The 14,029-nt window shown below is 45.6% G+C and overlaps 1 protein-coding gene across 2 annotated transcripts in view; it reads right to left on the reverse strand.

Moving 5' to 3' along the window:
- Positions 1 to 5,884: 5,884 nt before the first annotated feature.
- Positions 5,885 to 14,029, reverse strand: part of Adarb2 (adenosine deaminase RNA specific B2 (inactive)) — a 481,547-nt gene continuing 473,402 nt past the window's right edge. For both annotated transcript variants that reach the window (XM_047521791.1, XM_047521790.1), the window contains 2 exons: positions 9,707 to 9,885; positions 5,885 to 7,829 (listed from right to left, as the gene is read on the reverse strand). In XM_047521791.1, the coding sequence (XP_047377747.1) occupies positions 7,653 to 7,829; positions 9,707 to 9,885 (356 nt within the window). In that variant the 3' untranslated portion in view covers positions 5,885 to 7,652. The remainder of the gene's footprint in view (positions 7,830 to 9,706; positions 9,886 to 14,029) is intronic.

Below are 14,029 nucleotides of genomic sequence, written 5' to 3' on the forward strand. Positions count from 1 at the left end.
GTCTTTGAAGAGTTCATTAGGTTGTTTCCCAAAGCTGAGCATAGGACATTAGTCAAAATTCTCTTATAGCAAACCTGACTTCGAGTGATTGGGGGGCTGTAACTACTGAAGTTCTTAGTGAATTCTATTTTAGGGTCAGTCAAGTAATTTATAATTCTGGAGGGCTAAGGTGACTGCTTTAGGGTAAGTCAGTATTTGTTGCCATCATTATTATCCTTGGTCTTGTTTGGACTTCATCTTGGTCATTAAAGACTCTTTGGAAACTGGCCCTTTAAGAGCAGTGGCTTTCTGAAACACTCAGAAGAGTGTATTTCTGTCATCCAGTTAAACCTGACTCAGGGAACCTGATTTAATAGCTCCACCGTGGACAAGGGTGTGATCAATCATAAGGCTTTAAAACCACGGCTGTGGCCACTTTGTCCTTCAACCCTCATGCACACCTATCAAATTTTAAGAATCAGAGTCGACTCTAGTTACTTTCCTTGGGAACACGCACTTAGATGAAACCTTTTACTAAGACAATATATCATAAACTTCATGTTTCATGCCTTAAAAAAAAATTCCCAACAAGAAAGAAAAATGCCACAGGAAATGAGGCTGTCCTCCAGGCTCGGCTAGGCAGGGACTTGACTGGTTTGAAGAATGGCTTGGGGATATATGTAGGACCATTAAGTTGAAAGAGGTTACCAAGAATCAGACCAGTCTTTTCCAAGAACGATGGATGTTTTTTCCTTAGGAGGGGGTCGTCTGTGAGTGACAGCAGACATTGGGCACCAACCCTGTGAATCAATTCTGGGAGGCCTTAAAAGATTAGTTTGGAGACTTTTGTCTCCTTTGGCTAATAAATAATCCTTGCTCCAGATGCTCAGATTCTCAAAGCTTGATAATTCAAACCAGATGACTTCTGAGGCAGATCACAACTCAGGTACCTTTGAGATTTGCCTTGAACCTTATTTATACTTCATTTTTCCTTTATTTCCTATTAATAACCCTGGCCCCTAATTATCCCCTGTATTAGGAATAATTTACTATCAGACTTAAAAACTAAGAAGCTTTCTAGAACACTAATATTCAACAACGAGCAACTGCCCCCTTCCGAGGATGAAGGGAATTCGTCAGATCCACACTCCTACCTCTACCTTCTGCCTGAGATCTCATGTGCTCTCCTTTGATATAAACATCATTGTGGTTAATGGGAAATAACTATAGATTAAAAAAAAATGGAGGAAATCCTCACTCTGTATTGAAGGGAATGTGTGGTAGAATTTCAGATTCTTTTGTGTCTGAAATTTTGATGGATGAGAGGAATACTTTCAAACAAGAAAACTTATCTGTGATTACTTCTACTATAGTATACAGATCTATGTGCAGCATACTTATAATTTTGTGCATTCCTAGGCTGACATAAGAAAATCAAATTCCCTTCAGTCAGCGAACTTATCTACCATTCTAGATATACCTGTGTCCAAAACTTATGTCACTGGAAAGGAGCAAATATGTTATTGGGCTAATGCTCAACTGAATTCTGGAACATTTAGTGCATGCAGAGTTGAGATGATAAACATACCCAAGTGATGTTTGGGGTTTTTCTCTTATCCATCTGGCTTATAATTTACAGGGAAATTATCAGTTGCACCTATACTTCATATGTTATGGTAAATTTGGGTGGAGAACTCAGAGCATATTAAATATTCATAGTGTCTTAGCTTCTCAAAACATTGTAACATGTTGATTTAATCAATTCCCCTTGGCAATCCTGTGAAGTTTTAGGGTAAATCTTATTTCCCACACTTGACAGTGAGAAAACGGAGGTGTAAAGTTGTGTGTGAAGTGATTCATTTTACACCATTAATGAGGTGCTGATTCAAGGCTCAAAGGTAAGTCTTTTCATTCTGAGTTCTGTGATAATTTAGTTAGTTCATTACATTACATCCATAGGGTAACATCTGAGCTAGTAATTGTCATTCTTGCATAGTCTGCTGACTGACATAACTGTTACAAAAAGAAAAAGCTCTGAGAGCTGAATTTGCCTTTCTTAGAGTGGGCCAACATTCATTGCACTCTAGCTAAATCTATATATCCTAGGGTTTCAGAGACCCCTGGAACTCTGCTTGATGAAAAAGGCCCCACAACCCAGGAAAGAACAATTTTACTTGATATTTTTATTCACTTAACAGAAACATTCACTTATCAGATATCACTGAAATGCAATTTACAGAACTTAGAGGCAAATTAACATATGTAAATTCATATTTTAAGGTTTTGGATTTTTTACAAATATTACAAATGTACATCCATTGGTACAATATTGCCATTCAATCATGCTTTTTATGTACAACCTTCAATTAAGAATGACTATTAAGTTCATTTTGCTTAAAAAATGCTGAAAATTAATTGGGCACTGCTGGGAAAGTTTTTTTTTTTTTTAACTGATGCATATACTGCAGAGTGATAGAAATCTAGTGTCTGCATGAAAAGAGGCACTAGAATCCAGATAATTTTATATTCATTTTGAAAGGTTACTTCATCTCTCCAACTTTGAGTTTAAAATGATGAGTTGGGAAATAAGAACTTCCTTTCACCAGGGTTTGGTATGGTGTACCTTTCCCTGCAGGGTTGATACTGTTGGGTCTAAATTTCCAGAAATGTGGCCATCTGAATCTTTTGATGGGAGGTCAGATTGAATGGATGTGTTCCAGGAGTCTAAAAAGATGGCGGCAAACCCCTGCAGTCAAGGTGTCATGAGAAGAGGCTGGGAGAGTCCCCACCTGAGCATCAACCTGCTGTGTGCATCAGCTCAGGGGCAGACGTGCCTGGAACTTGAGGACCCCAGGGAACCAGAACAAAGGAAGCAGTTTACGAGTAGGGACTGAGTAGACGGTAAGAAGGGGGGGGGAATAGGGGAGGGAGAAAAGAAGACAAGAAAGGAACCCGAAGAGGTAGAATTGGTGGGCACATAGACCGAGCAGCGGAGATGATCACCTGGTTCTCTGCTTTCCCAGATTTGAGGGGTGGGAGAAACTTTGTGGGGACAAAGCTTCCTTCGTTCTCTGTGCCTGTCTCTCTGGCAGCCTGTATCTGTTGTCTCTTTGTTTCTGCTTCCTCATTACCCCACCACGGTTTACCTTCTCCCATTCAAAATTGGTGAGAGAAGTTTAACAGGAGTCACCGACCTCCCCACTTTCCCAGAAACAGCTGTGCTGCCGCGGGGCCGCGACGCGTCAGCACCACGGACAGCGCAAGTGCCGCGCCAGGGCGGCTCCCTCTTCCTCTTCACGCCCTCCTGTCCCCTTAGTTCCCAGGCATCACCTTGTGAGTGGCAGGAAGTACCCACAAGACCTAGGAGGGGAGGGCTTGTCCCCGCTAAAACTGCCTGGTGGTGCCATATTGTTTTCTGTGGCACAGAGCTTTACAGTCTCCATTCCAATCCTCACCTCTGCCAAACTCAGAATGTGCAGGACAGTGAATTTCCTAGTCCTGGACTAGAGTATGGATTCTGCAGACCCTATTAGAGAAGGACAATGGAGAAACCAGCGGGAAGGTATGTCAGGTTTTGCTGAGTGCTACGTGAGACTTCTGCCAAAAGAAGGGTCCGAGTGGTCAAATGGTAGTATATAAAAAGAAAGACTTTCCCTTCCTTCCCTTTGGTTGCTATTAGAAAGTGGTATTTATTGTACTTTGGGCCAATTAATATTACTTTATTAGAATGGCTTCTTAAAAAACGAGTATATAAGCTTCCCTAAATTAAAAATGTCTACTATATTTAAGTTTAAATTGTCTTTTTTTTTTTTTTAAACAAGATACTATAGACTCATCTTGAAATTTATAATCTAAAAATAGGATTTCATCAAAATACTCTAACTATTCTACTCTGGGCATTGATATACTATGTATTTACTATTTATGGCTCTCCAGATATGGTAAAATGATGTGGAAAAATATGTGCTATGAGTTTGTTTGAAGAGTAACTCAGTTTGACATTTCTGAGGGATGAGACATCACAAAATCAATAGTGGAATGATAGATATATACAGGTTTAAAGAGAATCACAGAAATGAAAAAGGAAACAATAGTTATAGACTCGCAAATCCTTTTGTTGACAAAAACCAAAACCAAAGAAATCCTAAATTCAGGAACGTGATAATACGCCTTGTTGTGAAACCTCATGCCGCAGGTGGATGAGCAGAGTTTGCACGGCCACTTGGTCTTTCCCTGGAGTTCAGGCCTGTGAAAAGCTCACAAATGATCAGACACTGACTTTTTGACTAAGAACCAGGTAGGAAACCTTAGTTGCTTCTCTCCCTTGTAGGAAAGCATGCTTTGTGTTGTGTCTTGAGGCAGGTGCAGATGATGTTGATTTTATTTGGACTTTAGTAGTGGTGCTAAATAGGTATAAATACAGCACACAGAAAACCCTAAAATAGAGGGTTTTGAGTCTTATGTGGGATGAAGCACAAAAAGATATGGGGATGATAGTTTTGGGGCAAACCAGATGGACAGAGGGACAGTTAAGGTAACAGATGCCTGGGTAATTGCTGATCTCTGTCCTTTTTGTTTTGCTTGGTTATATATGTATTTTTTTTTTTTTTAAATCAGAGTGACCAAGTTACCTATTTGTGTTTGGTTCTCCTTACAAAAACCTCTGGTGGGGAGGTGCATGTCAACTACTCTACTTGGTGGTCACAGTGCAGAGTGGCCCAAGTCTAAAGGTTGCAATGGGGCGTTCTGGACACTGGAGGGAATGAAATCCCTGGGTGTCCAGCACAGGTCCTTTTGTCTCAGAGCTGACATGACCCGTCCCTTCCAGGTACACTGGATGCTGTGTCAGGATCCTGCGGCTGACCACCACTCAGATGGGTCGGGCTTCTGCTGGTCAGGAGCAGCATTTGTGTGACACAACCTGGTCATGGTGTGCAGTCCTTGGCCACCAGACTGCTTCAGAGCATAATGATTCGAGTCCTTCGCCCTCCCTCCTCAACCCCCTTCCTGTTCTCCCCATTCCTTGGAGGTGATCTTTTCTTAAGCTCTGACTTCCTGCAGTTGCTCACCTCGGTGGTATCAACACTTCCTCCATTCTCCTCATGGGGTCTGGGCTCCTCCCCTCCTGTGTCCCATTTCCCTCTCCATTTCACATTCACTCTGACAGATAACTCCCTGCAAAAAACTCGGATTCCCAAACTGACTGTGTTGCATTAAAAAATTCTTCTCTTGGGCTGGGGTTGCAGCTCAGTGGTAGAGCGCTTGCCTAGCATGTGTGAGGCACTGGGTTTGATCCTCAGCATCACATTAAAAAAACAAAAACAAAAACAAATACAATAAAGTCATTAAAAAAATTCTTCTCTTGCTATAACCTCTGCAGAGTTTTCCTCTTTTCTTTCAAGGAGTCTCCTGTTGACTTAATAATTGACTTTCTATGCTAGTGCTAAAAGGGGGAGAATGGAGTCCATGGATAGCTTTTCTTAGTAGATATTCATGTTTTAGTAAAGTTCAGGTAGTTTCCAGAGAGCAGGGTCCTGGTCAGAATGAATCATGGCTACTTAGCTGCAGTTCGGGCACTGTGGGGAGGCGATCACTTCCCACATTCTTTGCATTGGGTCATACGGGTGGCACCGTGAACCCATTAGCAGGATGCCCTATGTTGCCTCTTTGTCATGGGTAAGACCTGGCTATTGATGCTAGTCTGCTTGTTGTACAAGGAACACTATTTGAAGCACATTGATATAATGTGTGTACGACTTTTTCAAGCAACAACTCAGAATATGAGTAATTTGAGGTTTGGGTCACAGATGTCAACCAGGAAGTAAAGGGGCCTCCACTTTCAGAGAAGGGTTCCAGCTCTCTCATGGTTCAGAGATAGTGTCAAAGTCCCAAACCAGCCCTCATGGTTTCTCTGTTCTCTTCTAGGTGTTATGCTAGTGATGCACCAATTATCAGACATTATAAACTGGTCCTTTGATCTCAGCCTTTACACCAAATAAAGATTTCATTTTATTTCCTCAATTTTAATGAAAGACTAACATGAATTATCTATTTGCAAAATCATGTTCATATCTTTCAAAACTTTATCTTGAAGTAGTTGCCTACTAGAGACCCCATTTTCTTTTCTAAAAGGACTTGAGCATTAAATTCGATCTTATGTTACATCCCACAAAAAGTTTCTATTTTCATACTAATAGTGCTATTTCTTATTTTCTTGTATCAAATAGCTACAACTCGATTTGTTTCTTTTTTGCCTCATCGTTATGATATTTGTAACATGTGCTAGAATATATACAGCGTGATGTAATGCTTGCCCTTTTGGGGAGTGGCAGTTGGAATTCTAACTAGGAAGCCCATACTCCAGAGGTGCCTACTTCTATACTTATGATTTAGCATAATGCATTTCAGATAGGAATGTTCTAATTGGAGAAATTAGACACTTGTCAACTAGCATGACGAATGTTAGAAATGAGTTCTCCATGGTAGTTAGCAAGAACTCGAGGAACATGGGTTGACCACAGACGTGTTTGAGAAGGGCCTCCCCCTCCGACGGACGCAGCACCTCTCCTCTTAGCAGATGATGCTGAACGGTCCTGTGTCCAGCTGTGAACCCTGATGCCTGTTCTGAAGGTGGTAGAATCTGCCTCTTGCATTTTGGCAGCTGTCATGAATTAATATTTTTTTTTGTCATATAAGAAGGTGATTGGAGAACCTGACAGAATAGAGAGGCAGCAGCTTTTCAAGCTGAAAGATTGTTTTGAATGTGTTCTTTTGGACTTTGTTTCTAATAAAAATTTAGTTAAAAAGTTAGATTTGGTCCAGGACTCAGTTTCCCTGCTACCTGGGAGGGGAATTGTAGGGTGGTGGCTAACCATCACGTGACTCAAACTTCCATGCCTCTCGTTACCCAAAGGAAACTAAGAGCTGTGACTGACTGAGTAGGCGTGCCTCGGGTTGCAAGGCTCAGCGAGCAGGACCTGTGGAAATGGCTTCCTTGCAGCACAGTGGCAATTCACTGGTGCCTGCCTTGGCTTACTCTTCCTCTGCATGGCAAGAATGGTTTTCATTTCTCTTGCCCTGTTTTAGTTTTTCTTAATGTTGTTCATCTCAAATCCTTTTTGAAAAGAGGTGGTGTGATCTAAAAGAAGAATGAAAATAATAGAGCATTCCTGTTGGTTTCCTTGGGCTGGGTGAGCCCATGGCTTCTCTCTTTACTTGTGGCTTATCTTGAAGTGTCACATCAACATGTGCTAATGAGACTCAAACACGTCACTAGGAGGCTCACAGAAGGTGAGGGAAGCTCAGGGGATGGTGCAGGAGGCTTTGTCTAACTGGTCACACTTCAGTACCACATTTCAAGGTTGCCACTAAACCCAAATAGAAGCTTTCCCTTTGACACCACCAAGAAGAGATGGAGCTAAGCAACGGCACTTTAACCTCCAGATGTGATGGGCAGGGCCCTGGGGGCTAGCAGCCTGGGGGGAAGCAGCCGGTCCCCAGTGAAAACCTAGTTGCTCATCCCAACGTTGAACACTTGTGTGATTCTGGAACACTGAAGGAAAATAAATGCCGAGGACTGACGGGTACACCACAGGGCTCCACACGTGGCTCCACACGTGGCTGCCTCCTCTTCAGGGTTTCATTATAGTCCAGTCGCAAAGGAGCCCAGTGACTCAGAGAGTTAGTAGAAACTGGTCTTGCTCCGGAGGTTTCCTCACCCAGGTGCCCAGACCAGCTTTCTGAAAAGCCTTAAACAGCTGTTGTTTGACAGACTGGTAGGTGTGAGCCCCCAGCTTGGCCTCACAGTACATGGATGGTGTGTCTCCGTGGCTTGGTGTCCATGTGCTCAGCTGTGGACAGAAGGAGAAGTAAATTAACCACCAGCAGAAATCAGAGCCTCCCCAAAAGGAGTTTAAAGCCCAACACCAGCTCTTGGGTCGGCCTTCTGTTTTTCTTCCTTTCTTCCTTTAAAACAAAAAACCCTGCAATATTATAAAAAGCAACTGGAGTGGGAGTTACCCATTGCTATCAGGAATTTCTTTGGAAAATTCAGCTATTAAGGGAATTTCATCAGCTGGGTGTGGTGGTGCACACCTGTAATCCCAGCGGCTCTGGAGGCTGAGGCAGGATTGCGAGTTCAAAGCCAACCTCAGCAAAAGTGAGATGCCAAGAAACTCAAAGAGACCCTGTCTCTAAAGAAAATACAAGATAGGGCTGGGAGCATGGCTCAGTGGTTGAGTGCCCCTGAGTTCAATCCCTAGTACACCCCCCCAAAAAAGAGAAGTGGGAGTGATTTAACAAATGTGTAACATTTAACTTGCCTGCTATTAAACATCTCAACACTGCTTTTTTCTTTCTAGATTAAGATTTGGGGCTCAAAATGGGGTGGTGGCTTTGAAGGATTATGGACATGAACATAGCATCATGGCAGGTAGAAAAGAGGAAGGGCTTTGAGTTATATTGCTACTTGGCCAAGGAACGATATCTGAATTGTAACAGGTGAAACTTTGGAGCCAGCATAAGGCAGGAATCAAATATGGCTTCAATGCCCCCCATCAAGGGGAAGAGGGAGGGCAGGCAGGTGATGGGAGCCCCGAATCACATTGCAGCATCTTCCGGGGAGAGTCTGCAGATCAGCATGCCCATCCACTGGCCAAAGTCTTCTTAAGCATTTGGAAAAAAGAGGCCCCATTCGTTTAGCAAGATAAAATCGATGCTTCTCTGACCTTCCAAAGTCTTTAGAAGCGAGGCATGGGAAAGTGCCCCCGAGCAGCAGGATGGGGGCTGAGACCCTGGGTCAGAGCTGCGGATGTCTGGCCATAGACACATGTCCGTGTACAATGGCTGTGGCAGAGACAGAGGCCACTGCCCAGCTCAGAGCTACATGAACAATTTTCAGTGTTCTCTAAATTGACCCAAACCAAAAACCAAACAACAACAACCACCACAACAAAACCACTTAAGTCTCTGCATGTCTGTGCTGTTCTTCTACTGGTTGCTACATCAGCTGCCACACTATCACTTCTATCTGGATTCATTGCCTGAGTACAAAGTTCAGAAAATTAAGCCAAACATTGTTTTATGTGTTGGTTTTTCTTTTTTCTTTTCTTTTCTTTTTTTTGGTTATTTCCTCTTCTTTTTTTTTTAATTATAATCTACTACCCTTTGGAAACACATGAAAATGTATATTTCAATGAAAAACCCAGAAAATACAGTTATTTCCTTATTTTTGGAGGAGGAAGCGGGTTCCAAAGTGGGTAGGTTTCAGGGCTAGGGAGAAAGACTGACCCTGACATTCAGGACCTGTGAAATTTTGAGGAAAATGATCTCACTCTCTTAGCTTCCTTGTATCTGAATACATAAGGAATAATATTGGGATGAGTATTGACTTCAAAAAGTTTCCACGTGCCTTTCTGAGGCTGCCCTGGGCACAGTGGGTGGCACAGGGCCTGGCCGCATTGGGTGCTTGGCACTGGGCCCCTCTCCTGTGACTTCCTGGAGCACACGTCCCAAGCCCCCTGCTGCTAGTCGGGGGACCACACTTGAGTGGAGTCTTAAGTCCATGGTGGACATGTTGACTGGCCCAGGCAGTTGGGAGACGGAAACCCAAGGGGAACTGGCTTCGGTGTCCTGCCTCACCCTCACCGCAGGCCAAGTGATGGTCCAGGCCACCAGCCTGCGTCCTGCTGCAGTCAGCTTTACCCCAGAGAGGACAGGTGCCACCTACCCTACCATACAGCCGGGCCCAGCGGGCAGAGAACACGTGCTTGCAGAGCCTGGACGAGCCCCCGCAGCTCCTCTTGCCAGTGGTGGCATTAATGATCTCCAGGTCCGCGTTGCCCACGACCCAGTTCACGCTGAAGTGGGGCGACTTCCCCGGCTGCCGTGCCTCTGCCTGGCTCACCCCTGTCAAGAGAGAAGTAGGAAGCGGGCAAGCGTTAGCATCCCAGCCCTGGCGGGGCTCCTGCTCTTGAGCTGGCCCGAGACAGTCACGGACAGCCGTCTTCAGAGCGAGGGTAGTTCAGGCTGAGGTCGTCGTACCTGTAGGGCTGGCGGGTGGAGATCAAGCATGACCCTGGCGGCAGCTTCATGCTCAAAACGTCTTTGCCAGTCCCTGTTTTTAACCTTTCAGTTTGAAGGACTTTATGGGCAGTCTTGTAATAACAAAGCTCAGCCCAGGTTTTTCCCCTTCTCTAATTGTTTACTGAGTATTAATGAACAAACAGAGCCATCTATAAACAAGTTAAGAAAGTGTGTTTATTAGGCACCCACGGCATGCCCAGCCTGTTTAGGGTAAAACACTTGGGTGGTAAACAATACCAGCCAGACCTTTAGACTTATAGTTTAGTTGATGAGGGAAAACAAAAACAAAAACAAAAACAAGCAAATAATATAGATGAGAGTTATATAAGAGTGTGAGATAAATAGTCAAACAATGTGATCTAGCAATAGCACTGGCTACAAAATTTGCAAGCCTCACTGCAAAATAAAAAATGCGAGGCCCCTTGTTTGGAAGTTCTTAAGAATTTTAAGACCTCGGTAGAACATGAATCCACAGGCAGGTCCTTCTGGGCTTAGGTTCCTGGGGGTGGGTCATATGCCCATGAAACTGGTGATGTCCAGAAAGCATCCAGAATTTTCAGGGAAGTCCTTGTTTTGAGGTGAATTTCTCCCTGTCAGGGTGTACGGTCTGACTTTTAATTGGAGTAGGCACACCCGACAGTCGCAGCGTCAGACATCAGCGGAGTGCCCCGCTCGAGGCTGAGCTCTGCTTTGCAATCTGGGGGCTAGCCACACTCTTCAGCTTCTAACCTCAGCCCAGTGTCAACTCCTGCCTAGCCACTCCTCGTCCTCCCCATGCTCCTCCCGCTGATCAGGACTTTCTGAAGATGCTGAGCGAGGTGTCTGGTGAGCACCTGCCTGGCTCCGTTGTCCAGGGACGCCGTCCCGAAGATTCTATCCCAATATCCTGGTGCCGCTCTGCCTTCCCATCTGCTGTCTTTCTTCTTCTTCCCTCCTGAAGGTTATGTTTGCCAACCTGTGACCCTGGGGAGGTGCCCCAGACGACCGTGGCCAGATGGTTTCCACATGCTGGACTTCCTGTGGCAACCCCATGCGTAATGGATTTGACCCTCATCATTTCTAGAGGCTGTGCCATATGGTCCACTCTCTGCTGAGCCTCCATGGTCCAACCATAAAAGTAAGTAGAGAAGGAGTTTAGTCTCTGGTCTGTTCACGCCAATGATATTCTGGGGTGTTTGGTTCATAACTCAGAAATGCTTGTCACATGTCCCCCCCATCAGTGCCTCTTGAATCTCTTACCACCCCCAAGGCCCCTGCAGCATCTCCATGACACTTTCCCCAAATCCCACCCAGCTGGGCCTCTCTGCCCTCTTGTCCAGTTCCACCTTGTGAAAGTCAGTCCTGACCCTCCAGCCCTGCCTGCGTCTCCATGTACCTTCCTGTCCTCCTACTTTCCAGCAGGGGACACGAGGGAAAGGGATGCAGCAGAGCCTCTCAGGCGCGGGCCCTGCATTGCAGAGAGATGGTAGCCTGCAGAGAAGCCCGGGAGCTTTTGGCAGGTGCACTGCGTTTAGGCCACCTTGGCAGGAGGAGGCAGAGATGGCTGCTCAGAAGTCACAGCAATGCGTCACCGATGTTGGTGGAGAAGCCCAGGTGTTGGGAAAACAGTCCAGACACCAAGCTGGCTGGCTGAGCACAGCACAAGTCCGCAGCAGACGCCCTGTGCGGGGATTGTCCCCATGTCAAGTGGATGCACAGTGCACAGTACCTTCGTGGACGCAGCCTTCATTCAAATTCAGGGGAGGAGCCAATCAGCTCTGAGCTGCAAAGCCACAGGCCCCAGGATCCTCCTGCATCCGCAGCTTCACCCCGGATCCAGGGCCTTCCTGGATAGAACTGAGGCCCACTCTCTGAGGACACTGACATCTGAGTTTTCTGTCCGCCACCTACCCTGCCTGGACGTCAGACTGAAAGTCACCCTGTGACCTTCCTCTGGTCACGGATGGGCAGTGTTGGATGTTCAGGCTAATTCTATTCATGTCAGTTTTTTCCTCGAAGTGATTCTTTGTGGCAGCTGCCTCCCCCTGAGAGCTGGGCAGGGGGCACAATCTGGCCCATTGGCAGCCACGGGCTGTCCTACTGGGCAGGGACCACCTTGGCAGGAGGAGGCAGCCGCTGAGGTCAGGGATGACCGGATACCAAAAGAGGCGGTCACTGCCCCTGATCTATGCAGCCAGGCTCAGCAGCACGGCAGCCTCCTGGCCTCCTCCTTCCCGAGCCCCATACCTCTAGTCTCCACAGCGGTCAGACCACTGCGGCTCAGAGCTGGGTTTTCTCCAAGGTGCTAAACTCTGAACTCGGAGGAAATCTTGGCGTGCCCGATGCCAACACGGGACCCACTGGGCTCCTTGCAGGGTACGCCTCCTCCCACTCCTCTCTTTGCTGCGAAAGTGTTGCTGGCTCTCAGAACACAGACACCTGCCTTGGAGCGGGTTCAGCTGCAGCCTCGCTGGGCTCTGCTTCCAACAGCCTTGGCTGCCAGCCTCGGGGGGCCAGACAGCACCAGGAAGGCAGCCACGAGGATGCTCCTGTCGACTCTGCATGTGCTCCGCTCCGCGTGTGGGGGCACAGGGCAAGGGAGGAGGGAACGCAGGCCTGCTGGCTGAGGGGCCTGGGATTCCCTTGCAGGCAAGACTTGGGCCATAGCAATCTGGAGACTTGAGTCCAGGCCCATCTTCTCTCTGGGCCCCTGGCACATGCTCTTCTTTCCCTTCCTTTGTTCTCTGAAAGTGGTAACTTTGTTTCACAAGGTGATGTGAAGATCAAATGGGACGGGGAAGAGCATTTTAAAGCATCAAGTGTTACGGCTATTGTTATTTCCATCCGGAGGAAGATTTAAAGGTCAACTCTAGTTTGTGTCGTGCTTTCAAAGTCACGCAGATCAAAAAATGTTCCCAGTTAGTTACTGCATTCCCTGGAACAATTAGGTAATAATCCCATTCACTTAGAAATCACCTAATTATTTTGGGGAATGGAGGACTAAGGTCAGGATTTCTTTTCCATTAAACATTTTTTCATATGTATTTCTTCAGCATATGCCCTTAATACCTCTGTAGGAGACCTAATTGTCTACTTATACTTTGAGCCTCTAGTTTAAGGATTATCTCCCTTCTGTCCTTTGCTTGCAACAAAAAAACTTCCCAAAGCAACCTGGAAGAATGACAATCCCATCACATGCCTTTAAAAATAAATCCACCATAAAGAGAAAGCACTTGGAATGTTTACTAAATATTCATGCCAGCCGTACAATTTTTGACATCACTGTAATTAATGATTGCTGTTGATTATACCCAAGGAGATGAAGCGCCGTGCCAGACTCACTTGAATCTAATGTGTAAATTGACCAATGTACAATGGAACATACGATTACCTCACAGAACATTCCCATCAGTCTGACTATGTTCTCTTTCTGTAGGACAAACACGGCCGCAGGGTGGAAATTTGTAGTTGTCAGCAGGCAATCTCCTGGTCACTGTGATGGAGCCAGGGACAGCAACTTTATTACCCAAACATCACCGGGCACCAGGCTACCTCTTTCCTCCAGAAGGTCCAGTCCTCCTGGGCACCAGCTTGAAAGCTCTGTGGCGGCCCTCTTTTCCTACTCGTCATGAAATGCCCCTTGCCAACCTGTGCCACTTGGATTTGCTTTTCCACTTCTGTTTCAGGATAATTCTCTCCATTTTCCCTTTATCTTGTATCACATCGACATATATAATTCCTCAGCTGAGCTGGTTTTCTGAACATATATTAAAAGGATTCATTAGGTGGCCCTAGATTCTTCCTTTATTTTATCTGTTTATTTTATCCTGGGGGAGATACTTGGTTTCAAAGGAAACTCTGCATGTAGGAATGACCTCACTCTTTATATTTTGATTTTATCATTTTACGTTAATTCCCTGGTGCTGTTTTGTGATTCCTGTCTGTCGGCATGAACACAGGATCCACCATCAAGCGTTTGCAAGAGCTC

This window comes from Sciurus carolinensis, chromosome 12, assembly GCF_902686445.1.
Source record: "Sciurus carolinensis chromosome 12, mSciCar1.2, whole genome shotgun sequence".
Classification (NCBI taxonomy): Eukaryota; Metazoa; Chordata; class Mammalia; order Rodentia; family Sciuridae; genus Sciurus; species Sciurus carolinensis.